This window comes from Sapajus apella, unplaced genomic scaffold (assembly GCF_009761245.1).
Source record: "Sapajus apella isolate SASKATOON/1434 unplaced genomic scaffold, GSC_monkey_1.0 scaffold21, whole genome shotgun sequence".
Classification (NCBI taxonomy): Eukaryota; Metazoa; Chordata; class Mammalia; order Primates; family Cebidae; genus Sapajus; species Sapajus apella.
This window is the reverse complement of record NW_022436961.1, coordinates 25,535,694-25,554,749: the sequence shown is the minus strand read 5'-3', so window position 1 is coordinate 25,554,749 and position 19,056 is coordinate 25,535,694. Positions and strand designations below refer to the sequence as shown.

The 19,056-nt window shown below is 52.6% G+C and overlaps 1 protein-coding gene across 3 annotated transcripts in view; it reads left to right on the top strand.

Annotated features, from left to right (window-relative positions):
* Nucleotides 1-19,056, top strand: part of PEBP4 (phosphatidylethanolamine binding protein 4) — a 230,017-nt gene that overhangs the window by 12,964 nt on the left and 197,997 nt on the right. The window contains exons 1-3 of one of the 3 annotated variants that reach the window (XM_032288523.1): nucleotides 467-829; nucleotides 1,012-1,145; nucleotides 8,217-8,343. In XM_032288523.1, coding sequence (XP_032144414.1) covers nucleotides 1,027-1,145; nucleotides 8,217-8,343 — 246 coding nt within the window. In that variant the 5' untranslated portion in view covers nucleotides 467-829; nucleotides 1,012-1,026. Of the gene's footprint in view, nucleotides 1-466; nucleotides 907-1,008; nucleotides 1,146-8,216; nucleotides 8,344-19,056 lie in introns of those variants that run through there. The other 2 variants (XM_032288522.1, XM_032288524.1) reach the window with 2 other exon arrangements.

Here is a 19,056-nt window from a genome sequence, read left to right as displayed (position 1 = left end):
AGAGCTCAGAGCAGGAGCCAGGAGTCCTGAGCTGCTGGCATGTCCCTCCCACCCCCGCCTCTGAGAGAACAGAGAGCAGAGAGCACAGCTATTGGAAAGGCTGTGGGAAGCCGCCTTTGTTCTTCCCCCTGCCCACTCACGCTCTATCCAGAGTCCCATATGCACCTGGTGGCAGGGCTGTTCCCCAAGGGAAGGCAGGCGATGGTCTCTGGCTCCCCTTCCTCCCAGTGCAGTGCTGGGGAAGGCCACCCCCTTCTGAGCCCCACACAGCTCCCGAGACCTCCTTCTCCAGAGACAGTTATTCTGGGAGTGCTGAGTTCAGCACAGCTGCAAGGTGCAGCTGGGCGCAACCTTCTGTCCTCAGCTGGCCCTTCGGAGCTGGCCTTGGGTGCCCCTGCCCCAAGCCGGGACAGCAGTCCTACCTACACAAGGTCACTGTGTCCAACCACCTCCACCTTGGGGCAGCTCGCAGGCTGTGGAGACAGGCGGTGGAAGAACGGGGGCGAGGAGAGGCAGAGCTGGTCTGCGGGGCACAGCCCAGCCCAACCCCTAGCTCTGAGCCTGAGGTCACCAGCTTCCCAGGGCTTGCCTCACAGCCACGGAGCAGGCTGGCCTTTGGCCAGCTAACCATCCCCGGGCCAGGAGCAAGGGCTGGACGAGGAGCTGCACTAAGAAGCTGCTTATATAAGCACTTCTACTTTGCAGCCTGCTCTCTGCCCTGGCAGCCAGGACGAGAGTGACAACAAAGCTGTGTCCTGCTAGGGGAGGGGCCTCGGCTAGGACTGAACACTGAGTCCAACTTGGAGGAGGCCCAGGTCCTCCGAAGGTACTCGTGTCCGGGTGGTGGATCGGATTCGCTGCGGAGCCCTGGCAGCTGCCTGCCCTTCGCCCTGTGCTTAACCAGAGGTCTCTATCCTGCCAAGTGGGCCCCTGGGGTGGGGGGCACAGGTAGTGGGCAGGACCCCCCCAGCAGGGGATCCAGCCGCTCTAACGCTCCTTCTGTTCCAGGCGCCCACGGGTTGGACAATGAGGCTGGCCACAGCAGCACTGTTACTGGGTCTCGTGGCGGTGCTCACTGGAGATGAGAACAAGAATGACTTGTGTGCCCACAGGGCCCTCTCGGACGAGGACGCTGTCCTGTGCCAGTAAGTCAGGGCAGGCTTGGAGGCGGGAGACACAGAGGCTACCGGGCGAGTAGATCCCAGGGAGGGGTGTTTCCAGAACCAAGGAGCACCATCTCCTGAGCCCGCTTTTCTGGGGAAGACAGAACAGATGTCAGGTCTGGAGACCACCTTGATGGAGGATGGCACGAGAAAGGGACTTAGAAACAGGCTCCTTCCTGCTTCCCAGAACGCACCTTTCCCAGGACCGGGAGAGCTGTGTAGATGGTCGGCTCTGCTTGGGCCCTCCAAACCAGGGGGGATCTTTGCGGGGGCAGGGGGCTGGCCTCAACTTCCCTGCTGGGACCCAGGGAGAGACTGTTCCTCCCTACAGCCTGAATGCATCACCCCCTAGAACCCCAACAAAGAGGCATTTTAATGAAAAGGTGTATGATTAGACCCTCTCTGTGTGAGAGGTTTTTTTTCAATGATGGGACCCAGGAGTGTTTGGGCAGGGGGCCCTTTAGGGATCATGGTGCTGGATGGAGTCGGGCGGCAAGGCTGGCTTCTTCCCATTCAAGGGCACTAGCTGCTTCTACTCAGGGTAAGCTGGAGGGCCTGGCAATCCACTGTCTCCTCGCCAACTGTGCCGGTTACAGAAGCAAGCCTTCATTTGTCTGGACTGGTGGGTCATCCTGAGGCCTCCCCAGGCCACTTTGATGCCAATCTTCCCTGCCAGTTTAGTGACTGGGGAGGGGGCCATCCGCTGAGCCCATGTGCAGGATGGGAGAGGAGGAAAAAGAACTTAGACTTACTCTCTTCTGTACCTTTGAATTTTCACAAACATTACTGTTTGTGAAAATATTTGTTTTTATTTTAATTTAAAAATTTTTGACAAACATTACTTTTAGAACCATAAATATGTGTCTTCTCTTAAAGTTATGTAGCTGAATTCTTTTTAAAAAGTAACATTTTGGCTGGATGCAGTGGCTCATGTGTGTAATCCCAGCACTTTGGGAGGCCAAGGCGGGAGGATCACTTGAGCCCAGGAGTTGGAGACCAGCCTGGGCAACATAGGCTCTATTTCTACAAAGCAATTTAAAAACTAGCCAAGCATGGTGATGCATACCTGTAGTCCCAGCTACTCAAGAGGCTGAGGTGGGAGGATTGCTTAAGCCCAGGAGGCCAATGACTGGACCACTGCACTCCAGCCTGGGCGACAGAGCCAGACCCTGCCTCAAAACAAAACAAAAGAAAACATAACAAACTTTGCTCACGTCAGTACATTTTTAAAAATCTTGTTAAACACGGCCGGGCGTAGTGGCTCACATCTGTAATCCCAGCACTTTGGGAGGCTGAGGCTGGCAGATCTCGAGGTCAGGAGTTTGAGAACAGCCTGGCCAACATGGTGAAACCCCGTCTCTACTGAAAATACAAAAATTAGCTGGGCATGGTGGCGGGCACCTGTAATCCCAGCTACTTGGGAAGCTGAGGCAGGAGAATCGCTTGAACCCAGGAGGCAGAGGTTGCAATGAGCCAAGACCCCATTGCACTCCAGCCTGGGCGACAGAGCAAGAAAAACTCTGGCAAAAAAAAAAAAAAAAAAAAAAAAAAAAAAATTCTTGTTAAACAGTTCAGGGTGACTTTCATGTGGGAGGAGGGAGAGAAACATGGCTGCCTCTCACAGGGGGGATCTAATTTTCTAGGTGCTCTGCTGAGTAAGCTGAGAGGCAGGCGGGCTTCCCACTCTGAGTAGTGCAAGGTCAGTGCCCCCATAAGCTGGGGATGCCAGCTGGGCCAGGGTACAGCAGGCCCGGGCTGCAATAATGGCCCCTGGAGGAGGACCTCTGCGGTTCCTGGAGTTTGCCACACTGTGGGAAATGAGGATGTTTGGGTCACTAGAGGTGACCAGCCTGTGGTCCTGGATGCTCTAGGCTCTGCCCTGCCAAGATTGCATCTTGGCGCCCTGGTGACCCATGCATGGGGCCACACGTGGGGAGCCCCAGGGCACCTTCTGTATGCCAGATTTCTCTGCCGGTGCTTGGACTCTCTGACTCCTTTCACTGGCAGTAATGAACCTGCAAAGTCTGTGTTAGCATCCCCACGATGCAGATGAAGAGTCCCCGGAGATTAAGGAAGCTGCCCACGGTGCTTACATAGCTTAAAAGTGGCAGAGCCAAGATCTAGCCCGTTGTCTGACTCCACACTGATGCTCTTTCCCCGTCTGCTTCTGCTGACAACCCTCACCCTGGGTCCAGGGCTCCCAGACTCGAGTCAAGGGGGGCCATTTTCACGACTCCCAGAATACGCCAGCAGGCCCCCAATTTGAGAAACAGACTTAGGACCCTAAGGTTGCACGCCAGGAAGATGTCTTTTGATTTCAAGCCATCGTTGCAAAAGAGGAGCTTTGTCTTTATTACCACTGAAGATTTTTTGTTCCGAAGAGATCATCATGAGTGATGATGAAATGAAAATGCGTCAAGGACAGATCTGACCCCGGAGGAGACCTGAAGGAGACAGATTGGACCCCAGCAGGACCTCCTGCGCTGAGACCTCCTCAAGATCCCCACTCAGCTCAGGCTCTGACCTTGGCAAACAATCCCCCAGATGCCCCTGCCCCTTAATCCCCAGCTCCCCTCAACCTGGGCAGCCATGCCCAGTCCTTCAATCCCTCTCAGGGGCCTTGGCTACTCTTCTTTTTAAATAAATTTCTTTTAGAGACAGAGTCTTGCTCTGTCACTTAGGCTGGAGTGCAGTGGCCTGATCATGGCTCACTGCAGCCTTGAACACCTGGGCTCAAGCAATCCTCCTGCCTCGGCCTCCTGAGTAGCTGGGACTACAGGCCTATGCCACCACGCCTGGCTAAGTTTCTTATTTTTTGTAGAGTTGTGGTCTCGCTGTGTTATTCAGGCTGGTCTCAAACTCTCGGGCTCAAGCAATGCTGTCACCTCAGCCTCCCAAAGTGCTGGGATTACAGGCATGAGTTGCCACGCCTGACTTGCTCTTTCTATGAGTGGGGTGACCCACACTTTCACAGGGGGGCCCCCTCTTCAAGGCAGCCTCATATTCCGTGTCTTTTTGTCATCCTCGCTGTCTTAGTCTGTTCTGCTGCTGTAACAAAATACCTTAGACTAGGTCATTTCTAAACAACAGACATGTATGGTGGAGATTGTCCTCTTTTCTGCTGTGCTTTAGCAGGTCAACCTAGGTAGAGCTTGGGTCACAAATGTGTGGAGGTGGAAGGGTCATGGCCAGGATGTGACCAAGTACACACACCAAGGCTCACGGCTCTGGAGGCTGCGATGCGCCAGGATTGAGGTGCTGGCTGATTCAGGCTGTGCTACGAGCTTGCTCTTTTCAAAGATGACGCCTTCCTGCTGGGTCTTCACATGCTGGAAGGGAAGGGCAGCTCCCTTCAGCCCTTTTATGAGAATGCCTTTTATGAGGGTGACGTAATCACCTCCTCCAGGTCCCGCTTCTCAATACCATCATATTGAGGATTAAATTCCAACGTGTACATGTAGAGGCGATACCAACACTCGGACCATAGCATTCACTAAGTAGCAGCTGAAATTCTAAGCCCTTCATAATACGGGCACAGCTGAGAAGCCATGTTTTTAGAGACAGGGTCTCACTCTGTCACCCTCTGTCACCCAGGCTGGAATGCAGTAGCAGGATTATAGCTGTCTGCAACCTTGACCTCCCAGACTCAAGCGGTCCTCCCACCGCAGCCTCCTATACCTGGGACTACAGATGCATACCACCACACTTGGCTAATTTTTTAAAAATGTTTTATAGAGACAAGATCTCACTACATTGCCCAGGCTGGCCTTTAACTCCTGGGCTCAAGTGATCATCTTACCTCAGCCTTCCAAAGTGCTGGGATTACAGGCTTGAGCCACCATGCCTGGCCTTTCTGATCCAATTCTTACCATGACAGAGAGACTCACATGACCACCTAGCTCAAACTGAAGCTGAGAGGAGCGAAACAGCTCACCAGGAAGGATGTGTGGTACAGGGAGGGACGTACGGACACGCCCACCGTGCCAGTTCTCTGTTGTACACAACAGATTACTCCAATACAAAGCAGCTGCAAATATGTCCAGTTTCTCACTTACTCATCTGGAGGAATGGTAGTAACAGCTGCTTCAAGGTATAGCTACATGAAATGAAGTCATATGTATGTGAGGTCCCTGATCTATTAGGTGGCCCAGTAAAAGTCATGCCCTTTGTCCCCAGTCCTTTATGTAGTGTTAGTTCATGGCAAAGCCGGGGACAAGGCCCCTGATCTTTTTATTCCACTCTCTAGGGTGCCTCCAAGTCTTGTCAGGGAGATCAGGAGATCCCCAAACTCTCGGGATGGAAATTAGAATGAATTCCATGTCAGGTAAACCACAAGCAGCAAGGGCACAGAGGAAAGTGGCGCCTTTGAGGTTTTTTATCTTGAATGCAAGTTGTTTATCTTTAAGATAGGGTCTTGATCTGTCACCCAGGCTGGAGTGTGGTGGTGCGATCATGGCTCACTGCAGCCTCTACCTCCTGGGCTCAAGTGATCCTTCCACCTGAGCCTCCCCAGTAGCTGGGACTACAGGCATGCACCACCATGCCCAGTTACCTTTTTTAAATTTTTGGTAGAAACAGGGTCTCACTATGTTGCCCAGGCTGGTCTCAAATTCCTGGGCTCCAGCGATGCTGGAGCCTCCCACCCCAGCCTCCCAAAGAGCTGAGATTATAGGCATGAGCCACTGCGCCTGGCCTTGAATGCAAATTTTAAAGTATAGTTTCTCACTGACTTTAATTTTTGATTCAGCTCACCTCAGCTTTGTCCAGGTTGTCTTATGAGTCGATTTGATTGTCACAATTCTTGGTCATCAGCACTGTGCCGTCTGCAGATCAAACAAATTCGCCTCTGTGTCCTTCTACAAGCCTTTGCTAAAGCCGCTGAGCAGGGCAGAGGCCTGCACACGCCCTGTCCCATCATCGTGGTTGGGGCAATATGCTGTCTTCAAACGCTGTCCAGGCAATGCCCTATGGGTGTGAAGAGAGGGACAGGGACAGGACCCAATCCCTGGTTCCCTGGCATGGGTCCTGTCCTTCAGGGTATTCTCTGTGGCCTACATCCCTCTCACCAGATAGAGATTTACTGATCTTGCTTATTTAATTATTTTGCTATTTGTAGCAATTCTGTGGGAAAAAGGGGAGAGGGGTTGTGGGCATGGGGGTGACCCTCTACCCTCAGTTTACCTCCTCCCTGCCCCCCACTTTTCCCATTCTGTGCTGTTGGCTGTGTGTCTCTCTGCCCTTGGAGGGTTCCCTCTCTGCCTTGCATCTGGCTAGCTGCAGCAGCAAGGAGTTGCAGCAGAAACAAATGAAATGGTCCTTAAGATGGGTGGGCGGATCATGAGGTCAGGAGTTTGAGACCAGCCTGACCAACATGGTGAAACCCTGTCTCTACCAAAAATACAAAAATTACTCAGGCGTGGTGGTTGCACACTTGTAATCTCAGCTACTCGGTAAGCTGAGGCAGGAGAATCGCTTGAGCCTGGGAGGCAGAGGTTGTAGTGAGCCAAGATTGTGCCACTGCACTCCAGCCTAGGTGACAAAGCGAGACTCCATCTCAAAAAAAAAAAAAAAAAAAAAATGATGCTGCAATGAAGGCAAAACTGGTTCCCTAAAACTTCTCCAAGAGCTGCGAAAACCTTACCATCCACCAAGAATTGCTGTAAATGTGCAAAGAGTTGGAAGAAACAAATTCGCTCAGCAAGCCCGTGACTCATCCTGCTTCCACCATCTGAGACCAGAGCCCCTGAGTCCAGGGATTGGGGGTCCTGGCCCACAGAAGTGTCCTAGTCTATGGCTGCCAGGTGCTGGGGGCTCAGCGGCCTTTTGCCCAAGGCTGGACTTCAGGAGCAGCTGAAAGGGTGGAAGGTGGGAGGGGGGATGCAGGGCTCCCCACCAGGAAGCTTCGCTTGGCCTACTCCCAGCTCCCAGGCTCAGGAAGCTCTCCCTCCAGCTCTGTTCTCCAAATTACATCCTCACAGGGTCCCCTTAGGCGTCACCCCCAGCAAGACGCTGGACAGCTATGGGTGGCTAGGGGCGGGCTGTGGAGCGGCTCAGCCATGCGAGCCTGTTAGGACAGGCTGAGGACCTGCAGCCCCCACTCCCTACCCATACCCCTTCTGTCTCAGCGGTGTCTTAACCCACATTTACCCTGCAGAGGCCTTGGGTCCTGGAGATAAATATAACAGAAGGGCAAGTAAAAACAGTTTTTATAAATACCTTTGAAAACCTTACCTACGTTTCTGAGTTTCAAATACAAGCATGCACCAAAGGCCCGCCCGGCGTGGTCATGGCCCAGCCCGCCCTCCCCTGTAGACTGTGTCACCTTGCTCTTCGTCATATTTTCTTCACTTCCAGGGAGCCACATTCTCAGATCCCTGGTGCTGTTTGGGCCCTTCTCAGGGAGCAAATAGATGAACTGGTTCATTCATACTGATAGTCTCAGAGAGGCAGTGTTTTACCCCCTGAGGGATGTTTGCATTTTGACAGAGAACCTAGCCTGTGGTCACCGCTTCACCTAAAGAAGTCAATTACTCACGAACGGTGGGATTTCAGGCAGGGGGAACTCTTGATTGTTTAGGGAAGAGAGAAGGTCTCTGCCCTTGAAGGAAGGTGGGCTGACTTGCTAAGCCTTTCTTTCTGCAATAAGAATGTTACTGAAAAGCAACATATAGGTATTGTTTTTATAAACTCAATCCTACTTTAAAGACACTAAGTTTGCCTAAGGATATATATTCTTCTGGGAAAGTAAACACTGATGAGAATTAATATTATACTTTCTGATGACTTACAACAGGTTCTGTTCTGACCATTGGCTGCCACTTTACTCCTCACACTGACCCCTGAGGGAGGTATTATGAGTGTCCTCAATTTACAGATGAGGAAACTGAGGCACAAGGTGGTCAAGTAACTCTTGGATCACACAACTAGTTAGGGGCAGCTTTAGGATTTAGTCCCATTTCACTTTACATTCCCAATAGTGATAGACCGAAACCTTGGGAACCCCAGGCTCCCCTAAAACCCTGACACGGGGTAACCACCTTCCTCTCTTTGTAGGGGCCTTGAAGTTTTCTACCCAGAGTTGGGGAGCGTTGGCTGCATGATAGTTCCTGATTGTAACGACTACAGACAGAAGATCACCTCCTGGACGGAGCCGATCGTCAAGTTCCCGCAGGCTGTGGATGTAAGTGAGCCAGGGCCGTCTTCGAGCAGGGTGAGGGCTGAGGGTCTTCACGTTCCTCCAGGCTTGCTCCTCCGCGTGACTTGAAGCTGTGTGCAGAGGCTTCTGGGTTGGGTCTGGTGGCAGCAGAAGGCTGTTGTCATAAAGTTATGCCTTCCTTAGAGTGGACTTGAGGAGGAGCCTGGGGGCCAGTGGGAGGGCCGCAGACTGGAAACTTCGGTGATGGCTGAGGCCACTCTGCCCAGGCCTCTTCCTGCTCCCCTGTTCTGGGAGCTCCTTGGCTGCTCCTGCAGTCCTCGAGGCCCTGAGACCTGAACCCCCAAGCCTGGAGGAGACCAGCTGGTGTGTGCTTTGCAGTTGGCTGGGAAGTGGAAGAAGGGGTGGTATGGGGAGTCCTTTCTCGAGGTGCGGCGCATCTGGGCCTTCAGATGGCTTCTGGGCTGGAGAGAAGCTGGGTGGTACCAGGACAGAGCTTAGACAGGCCTGTCTGTTTAACATAAAGGAAGCTTGTGCGTCCCAAGTCGCCGACACAGGCAGAGGTCAGTGCGTCCTGACACTTTGTTACTGTCGTGTGAGACACATTCTTCTTTGGCCCAAGGTTGTATAAAAGAGGAACAAAGCATTTTAGGAAATGGAAATAACTTTTTTGCTGGGCAGTGATTAGTACTATCCGGCTCTGGAAGCTCTCCTTGCTTTAGGGGTCTGGGAAGCCTGGGGAAGCACCGTGGAAGTGGGAAATGGGTCTGCTGCTGCTCTCGGCTGCTGGAGTGTGTTTTGGGGGAGCTGATCTGGTCTTCTGGTCTCTGCCTCTTTATTTCTTGACTCCTGGGCTAGACGGAGCCCCAAAGTGTCGATGGGGAAGACTGTCCTCTTTTCTGCTGTGTTTTAGCAGGAGAGGTGCTGGCGTCAACCTAGACAGGACCCAGGTCACAAATGCGTGCAGATGGAAGGGTCGTGGCCGGGATGTGAGCAAGCACACAAAGCAAGCCTGACTTCTGGTCCCTTCTGTGCAGGGTGGCAGGGAGGGGCCGCAAGGGGTTCTTCCTTCCCCTCAGTGCTGCCTTGGTCAGGCCTGATGCAGGCAGCTCAGCCGAGCAGGACCACATGCTCTGGAGGGCGGCAGCACGTGGGGGACTCCAGTGTCGGGGGCAGACTCTTCTCTTTCTGGAAGCGTTTTTCACTTGAAGCTTTGATGGCTATCTTGTTTGCAAACATCACAAATTATCCTTTCCTTCGGGAAGATGAGCAATAAAACACACACATGCACACGTGTGCGCACACACACACACACACACACTTGCATGCATGCACACAATGTCAGCCCTCCTCCATGGAAACCCTTGGCCTGGTCACACCTGTGGACAGCCAAGAGGAGCAGAGAAAGGAAGGCTGCTGATTCTAACTCCTGGGATGGGAGGTGCGGGGCCCAGAGGCTGGGCAGGAACCCAGTCTCGTAGAGGAGAGTACATGCCACTCTGTGGGACGGGACTCTCGGCTTCCCCATGCATTCCCTTGTCTTGGGGTTTGTCCCTTACACAGTGAAGGTCAGATGCTTTCACAGGCCAGGGGCGGTCCCAAGGGGATTCTCAGCAAAGGGCTGACGATGTTGCAGACATCCACTAGATGGCAGTGTAGACTTTTCTGAGCACCTGGTATCTTTCGGGTCAGGGATTTATTTGAAGCCTGTTGGGAAAGTCTTCGGTTTGATTTGGTTTAGTTGATCCTGATTGCCCTGGGTTATCAGCACATAACACAAAGACGACATCACCCCTGCCACATCCTGAAGTCTCACACTGTTAAACCCAGCCTGTCTCAGCCCAGGAATGGAGTGAGGGGAAAACGGATGTGAAACATAGAGATTTATGAGGGACACAGAGCTGTGGTCAAGAAAGCCAGGGAGGGTGAAGATTTTACAGAGGAAGATTTGATCAAAGCTGCGGGGAAAAGGAAAACGTAGTATTCTACTGCTATGAAACTATAGTTTATGGAAATGTAACAGACCTATGAGAAGGCAGGTTCAGCGAGAGTTACCAAAAGTGGTCATTGAGTTCCACCTTATTCCTGGGTACTATCCATGCATTTCACTTAATTCTGTCATTAAGTCTGCCAGTTAAACATTTCTTTAGTCAAGACTGTTAGTGGCATGTGACAAAAATTCAAATCAGCTTAAGCCAAAAAAGTGTGTGTGTGGGAACTTATTGGTTTACAAAACTGTAAACTCCAGGGATAACTTCAGGTGTGGCTGGATCCAGGTGCTCAGTGTCACTAGGAATCTGTCTCTTCACTGTTTTTTTTTTTTTTTCTATGCTATTTTTATTTTTAAAAAACTCTTTCCTTGTGGTGACAAAGATGACCCCAACAGTCTTAGGTTTGTGTTTGACCAGTTTGTCAATCTCCATGGAAGTAGGGATTTCCAGCTATTAGAAGTCACAGGCTTTGTCTGACTTTGGTCTCGTGCCTATCCCTGAACCTAGCAGTGACCCTCCACAGCTCCCCTTGATCCATGAGGACTGACAGCAGAGAAGGATGGTTACCCTAAATGTGAGTCCAGGTGCAATTTATCCCACAAGGGTGAAAGGCTGTTGGGTAGGAATGACAAGAGCAGGTCCTATGGAAGTGAGTCATCTGGCCAAGTGCAGAGCTGAAAAGTGCCAGAGCCAGGGTCAAAGCCAGGTCTGCCCAACTCCAGAGCTCATGGGCCTGACCTGTGGGCCACTGGCAAGGGCTCTAAGGAAGACACCAGCGGGTGCCGGCACAGGCAGGGGTGGGCAAAAAGGACAGTGCTTGTTAGGGAAGGTGATGGTTGGAGCTTCACTTAGGGAGAGGGCATGACTGATGAGGCCGCAGGAGCAAGTGCTACCTGGGTCCCTCAAGAAAGGGCTGCGGGGAGCCTGAGTGCTTAGGACAGAGCATGAAGGTATTTCCTGAGCACCTGATGGAAAAGGGCATGAGTTGGTGACTGCTGTGTGCTGGTGCGTTGCTTCCAAGGTGACCGAAGCAATGCCACCCAAGCAGTGACTGCCAGTCGACATGCCCAGGACTCCCCACCTCCCATAAAATGCTAAGGTCCTAGAAAGAGAGTGCAGCAGTGGCCCTGTGCCTACCAGAGGTCTTCCCACCTTCATACCCTGGCATCAGCCACTTCCCCATCCTTGGCATCTTTGGACCCTGCTTCCATCACAATGCTTCCTCCTCTAGTAAGCCTTCCCTGACTGCCCCTCTGGGCACCACCAGGCATCATCCCTGGCTGATCTCTTCTTTCTCTGGGTTTTTAAAATGTGCCTACCCTCTAAACTGGGTGTTGACTTCCCTCTGTCTTGTGCTGTAATTGCTCATTTCTATCTCTCAAAGCTTCAAGCACTTTGTAAGCTAGGACAGCAAGACTACGTGTGGTTTTTCTTTGAGTCATCTGCAGGCCTCACCAGCATCTCAGATCCCATGCTGGCTGACTGGGTGACTTTGGTGAGAGAGTGAACAGGTGAATGCATGCATGCATGCAGGCATGAATGAATGAATGCATGCATGAATGAATGAATAGCAGCTGGCAGAGCATCTCCTGGAGTGTGAGCTGTGAACTGTGAGCTGTGTCATCCCAACTTCTGGCCCTTTCAGCCTCTGTGGAAGGAAAGCTGCTAAGCCTGGTGGACCCAGGGCAGCAGGACTCTCCTCCCCCCAGGGGTGGGATGTGAGCTGGGAGGCGGGTGAGGAAGCAGGGAGAGAAAGAGGAAGTCAGGCAGGTTCACGGGGAGGCAAAGTAGCGCAGGAAAACGTGGCTGGCTCCCGTGCCAGCTATGGCTGAGTGAGAGAGGTGTGGAAGTAAGAGGAAGCGTTTCTCCCCTGGCACTCCGACAAACATGAAGAGGCAAACATTTCAAAATGCATCCCGTTCTCAAGCCAAGGAAAACTGAAAGGCCCCTGAGAAGCTTCTTGACTGGGGGCTTATTCTCCACCTTAAATTTCGCCAGCTGGAATCCTTTTGAAGTGCAGAAATTGCCTTTAAGTGGGGAATGTGCATTGCATTACAGGGAGGGAACAAAAGACTGTCTCGTTCTGTCCCGCTGTCCCTCGAGTTTCCAGTCAGGCTTGGCCCAGGCCCTATTTCTTCTCCCTACCAAGCAGGTGACCCTGAGTGCCCTACCCACCTGGACCAGCGCATCTCGTGCCAGCCCGGGCTGCTAGCCACAGCTTCCCAGGGAGCACCTTCTCGCGCTCATTGGCCCATGGCGGAGACATGAGTTTCAACAGAAATTTTCTAAGGGCTTGGAACTCTCTCCTCTCTGCAAGAGACCTCGGAACTCACAGATCCACTCCCCACTTCCAACCCATCTCTGTATACACAGAGCAGAAAAATGCAGGCTGCTGCAGTCACAAAATGATTAGCCGAGGAAGGACACAGAGCTCCCAACACCCACAGCAATCCTAGAAGAACAGCCCCTAATGGATGGAGCAGAGGTGTTCGTTAGAGTCAACAGAGGCTCACAGGCAGGCATTCCCAGTAGAGGCACATGTGCCTACATGTGGAGGCGGTCAAATGCAGCCGCCACGGACTATTTGGTGTTAGGGATGTGAAGTGATTCACTTAGTAAATATTACTGAACACATACTGTGCGCCAGGCACGATGTTAGTGCTATTGATTCAGAGACAAAAGACGCCATCACGGAGCTTGCAGTATAGCTGGGAGACAGACAGGTAACAGGCAAGCATGAGGACAGAGGGTGTCAGAGAGCCAGCACCCAGCAAGGGACAGGTGGGAGCCAGGATCGTGGGGTGAGGGATGAAGCTTGTGGTGGGGTGGGGAGGGGACAGGGCAGGACAGAGGCACATCCATGGTGAGGAGCCAGGACCTTCCTGGCCCTAGTGTGGAGTTTAGAGTTTATCTTGAGGCTTGGCTGGTGCCTGGGGGAGGAGGGTCACCATTTGATGTTGAGGCTGGTAAATGTGATCAGATTTGCAGTTTGGGAAAGTCACTCCAGCAGCAGGTGGAAGAATAGAAGAAAGGTAAGATTGAGGGCAAGGTGTCTGCCCTGCAACCTGGTGAACTCACAGATCCACAGGCATGGGTGGCAGGGGCAGGTTTAAAACATGCTAAGGATGTGGAACCCACAGAGCTTGGGGACTGTGGGATTTGGGGGAGAGGGGGAATCCAGATGCCCCTGAGATGGGCAGGTGAGTGGATAACAGTGAGGCTGAGTATGTAGTTTCTCACCCAAGACCAGACCCTTTGAGAGTAAAGGGGGGTGCTGTTAAGAGCTATGCCAGGACAGTGGGTATCACTGGGCACACCATTAACTCTAATAATGGTGCCTGTATCAAGAAGGGGACACAGAGAATCCCTGAGTTTACAGGGATGGCCTACACAGAGACCCACAGTGTCTGAGGACGCTGTAGAATCCAGGGGTAGCCGAGGGGTGGGTCTGCTGTCTGACTAGAGAAGACAAGGCCGGGCCGGGCGCTGGGTCTGTGTCCTTAGCTTTCTGGCAGGGGTGGACTCTGAGAGGGGGGCAGGACCCCTGGGGGAGGCTCTGCTGTGCTTGACCACAGCCAGCCAGAGAGGGCGGGTTAGGCCACAGGAAACGCACGCCCTACCTTACCCCCAGTGAGCCACTGGTTACCCGTGTGAGGGGACCAGGGAGTGAATGAGGAGTGTATCCCGTGGAGTGGGTGACTCACACCACCACTTAGCCACGGGAGAAGAGATGCCTCAGAATATTTAAATGCAGGCAGGGCTGGGTACAACTCATGTCTCGAGTCCCAGCACTTTGGGAGCCCAAGACAGGAGGATTGCTTGAGATCAGGAGTTAGAGTCCCCATCTCTACAGAAAATGAAAAAGTTAGCCAGGCCTCACGGCGGATGTTGCCTGTAATCCTAGCACTTTGGGAGGTTGAGGTGGGCAGATCACTTGAAGTCATGAGTTCAAGACCAGCGTGGCCAAAATGGTGAAACCCTATTTCTACTAAAAATACAAAAATTAGCCGGGTGTGGTGGTGCACGCCTGTAATCCCAGCTACTCGGCAGGCTGAGGCAGGAGAATCGCTTGAACCCAGGAGGCAGAGGTTGCAGTAAGCTGAGATCACACCACTGTACTCCAGCCTGGGTGACAGAGCAAGACTCTGTTAAAAAAAAAAAAAAAAAAAAAAAAAAAAGTGTAGCCAGGCCTGGCAGTTCACACCTGTAGTCCTAGCTACTAGGAAGGCTAAGGTGGGAAAATCGCTTGAACCCAGGAGTTTAAGGCTACAGCAAGCTAAGGAGCTATGATTGTGCCACTGCACTCCCCCTGGGCAACAGAGCAAGACCCCAACTCTAAATAAATAAGTAAATTCTGGCAGGAAGGAACCAATAAAAGGACAATGTCAAAATATAGCAAAAGGAGGAGTTGGGGGTCAACTGGAAATGTTGGTGTTGGGGAGATAAGCGTGTGGATGGTGGGGGTGAAAGAGGAGGACATTTCAAAGTGTCCAGCTGCTCTGAAGCTGACAGGACCTGGCCACTGACTAGAAGTCAGGGGTGGGAGGGGCAGGAGATGCTTCTGAGGGAAGAGGAGGAGGAAGGGGATGGTGGGCAGGAGGGGCAAAGGTATGGCCACGGGGGCTGGAGGGGGCTGCTCTCTGCTGGCCCTGTGAGCTGGAGTTCCGCCAGGTGAGCCCCTATGGCAGGGGGAAGAGGCAACATCATGAAATTGCGACGTGGACGGACTTTGGGGACAGAGCGTGGGGAACGCTGATGTCATGGGCGTTGCAGAAGAGGTGAAGGTGCACGGGGAGGAAGGTGCTGGGAGAGGCAGGAATGGGAAGCGGGAGTCACCAGGCTCCTCTGCTGGGAGAGGCTGCCATGGGGTGGGCTGGGGAGGAGCCACTGCATCTAGATCCTTCCGGGATCATGGGCTGGGAGCTGACGGGAAAGTCAGGACCGGGCCAGGGGCCACCCCAGGGAGATCACCAGTTGCATCAAATGAGGATTTAGGAAAGAATTCATGAGATGTCACCGTATCTGGTGCTAAACACCTAACCAGAGCTTCATGGATGGGATCAGTTGTCACTACAAAAAGAAGAGATGGGCTTCTAGTCTGAAGGGCAGAAGACACAGACGAGGAGTCGGGCTTTCTGAGACTCCAGGAGGCTTGTGTGTGTTTGAGGCCCAGAGGCAGAGAGGATGGGAAGCCACTGAGGTTGTCAGTGAAGGGCTCAGGTGCTAACAGGTGGAGCAGGTGTGGGAAGGCAGGTGAGGACCGCACCCAGCACCCAGTCAAGGACACATCAGGTCATTTCATCCTTTGTCCCTGGCTCCTTCAGTGCAAATAGTCAAAGTGCTAAAATCACTCAGCTGTGTCCCACTCCAGCCCAGGTTCCCAGCCATGTCATCCCGGGCTCCTCTGGGTGAAAGGGGAGTGATGACTGTCAGCATTTCTAACCTTTGCAGTTAGGTGTTGAGGTGGCAAAGACACTTCCTATGCAGGACTCCATAGGACCCATCCTCCTAGCAACATGGGGAGAGAGACAGAGCGGGGATTATCCCAGTGATGACAGACGGGACGCTGCCAAGGTCACACTTGCCAAAACTGGTAAGTGGGAGAACCAGCCTTGGATGGCAGGTTCCCCAGCTTGCAGTCAACTACCCTTTCACCTGTGTAATTTTGCCTCCGGAATCCCCTCCCCGCCCCGATTTCTGAAAACAGGCCTGTAATGTTGATAGTGGGCAGGGGGTGTCATTCACTCATTCATGTATTCGCTGGAGCAGGTCGGGAGGGAGCTCCACTGTCTGCCCCTCTGCCAGATACCGTTCTGGGGTGAGGGATACACGTAGGACGTGTCCCTGCCCTGCCCGTGATGGGCATCTTGCAATAGTGAGAATGTTCATTGCTGTTGCGACTTGTCTGTTAAACACTTGATGGCTGAGGGGAAACCATAAAAGAACGGACCACGTGCTCTGTTGACTGTCTTACTCGGGTAGCTTCAGTAGCGGGGTTCCCAGGCTTGATCTTCACTCCCAGCTTGTTATCCTCATGGCCTTCTCTGTCATTCCAGAACTTTCGGTCATATCTGAGCCTGTCTCCAGCAGCTTTTAATCAAACAGGGTCCCCTCTCCTCCCCCACCCCCTCCCCGCCTGCAGTCAAAGGATCCTGCCAGCAGCACTGGCAGTGTGCGCGCTCAGCGATTGGGCAGCTGACGTCCACTGAAAGCTCCCAGTCAAGTGCTGGGGAAACAGGTTCCAGATGTTTCTGAGATCAAATACTATTTCTTTGAAAAAACTGTGTGGGCTGATCTACCAAGGGGGCCCCTGGGACCTGAAAGGAGCACTCAGTGGGTTTGCATGCTGGGTTTTTCTGTTTTTTTGTTTTAAAGGCATTTAGCAGGCGTCTGTGTAGGGCTCTTCATATGTTTGGGATGTGTTCACAGCGGTATGTTGGGAGTGTCAGCAAAGGCTTCTTGGATTTTAAAATAGCTGTCCGGCCTTTGTGGGAGCCATTTAGAAGGGAGAGCGTTTTGAATGCTACGAGGACTTGTTGCCTGCTTTCATTGGGGAAAGAAGGTGGCGGCCTAAAGGGGAGTTTTGAGGTTTTGCAGATTTTTAGAAGAGCTGTATCATTTGTTGTTTGTTAAAACTTGCAGGCTTGTGGATGAGGGGCGGAGAGGAGGAGATGAGTGGAGTTCCCAGCTCTGCGATGGGAGCTGCTTCTGGGTGGAGGTGCCCAGGGCAGTCCAAAAGCGTCCCCTGCCCCCCTGCCCCGAGGGGAGGTGGGAACTGCCCGAGCTAGGGCAGCAGCAGCTGCTGGGGGCGGGACTGGCAGGGGAAGTTGTCATAGGATCCAACTTTGAGAGCATCCCTCCTTCTTCCAGGGCCCCGCACACCCCTCACATGTTGGTCTCCTGCTCATGGAGTCCACTAGACCCCAAGCACGGCCACGTGGGTGTTGTGGCAGGCAGAGCAGGTGTTAGTGTCTCTGTTTTGCAGATGAGGAAAGAACAGATCGGGACAATATTTATTTATTTATTTTTATTTTATTTGTTTACTTTTTTGAGCCGGAGTCTTGCTCTGTTGCCAGGCTGCAGTGGTGACATGATCTCAGCTCACTGCAACCTCCGCCTCCTGGGTTCAAGTGATTGTCCCGCCTCAGCCTCCCAAGTAGCTGGCAATAAAGGCGCCTGCCACCACGCCCAGATAATTTTTGTATTTTTAGTAGAGACAGGGTTTCACCATGTTGGCCAGGGTGATCTTGATCTCTTGACCTCATGATCTGCCCGCCTTGGCCTCCCAAAGTGCTGGGATTACAGGCGTGCACCACCGCGCCCGGCCAATTTATTTATTTTTAATAGGCCTTATTTTTTAGAGCAGTGTTAGGCTCACAGTAAAATTGAGCAGAAGGTACAGAGAGTTTCCATGTACCCCTGCCCCCACACAGGCACAGCCTCCCCCACCTTCAGCACCCCCCACCAGAGCGGTACATTTGTTCTATTCAACAAACCTACGCTGACACATCACTATCACCCCAATCCACAGCTCACATTAGGGCTCACTCTTGGGGTTGCACATTCTGTGGGTTTCTACAAATGTGCGATGGCATGAATCTACCGTCATGATATCATAAACGGAGTAGTTTCACTGCCTTGAAAATCCTCCGTGCTCCCCCTTTCATGCCTCCCTCCTCCCTCCCTCCAACCCCTGGCAACCACTGGTCTTTCCACTGTCTCTGTAGTTTTGCCTTCTCCAGAAGGTCATACAGTTGGAATCATACAATGTGTCGTCTTTCCAAATTAAGAGAGCACGTAGACTACCACCCAGGCCTCCTGACTTCCATTTCAGCACCTTCTTTGATAGACAAGGGTTCTGTAACGCTGTCCATCTTTACCAAGCCATTGGGCAGTTGCTCTGGGGCTAAGCTTCCCTTCTGAGAATTGCTTTTCCTTCACTGGCTGTCTCTAGCAAGGCTTCCAAGTGGATGAACTGGCTACCTCTGCCCCTGGCATCAGCTTCAGGGCTCTCACCATTCATTTTCGTGTTTGTCTCTCCAATGAGAACATAAACTCCTCGAGGGCAGAGACCCCTGTGTGCTTGGAAAACCAGCAAGAAAACAGGTAGATCCCACGCAGGGAAATGCGTGCCATGACACGGAGCGAGTGCAGGATGCCGGGGCCTTGGTCTCTTGCCAGTAATGGGGTAAGCCGTACAATTTTCAAAACACTTTTCGTACCAGGACCGTCCTTTTCATGGCAGCTGGTCTGCGCTGCCATCTCACACTCCTCATCTACGATCAGTCCTGAGAGGTGGGTCAGGCAGGTGTTGATCTCCGACCCTGGTGAGGAACCCGAGACCTGTAGAGGTAAAGCGCAGCTCCCAAGGTCAGCTGGCGAGTGCGGCTGGGCTGGCTGGGAACCTGGAGCCCCTTGGCGTGCTGCCGCAGTACCTGGTTTGAATCTCATCACAACCTGGCGAACATTAGTTCGCTCTAAAGTACAGATGTATTATTACGTGGAGTGATGAGACTAGAGCCTGGGTCCCCCGGCTCTAGCCCTTCCCCACCCACTCCAGCCCTCTGGTCCTCAATGTTTACCACATGGCAACATTTACTGGCCATACTCCTCGTGGCCAGGCTCTGTGCTAATCACTTTGTGAACAGTGTCACCCTTAAGCCTTGCAGCCACCCAGCACAGAAGGCGTAAGTGCCCTCATTTCACAGATGAGGAAACTGAGGCACAGAAAGATTCCCACTGCTCATGA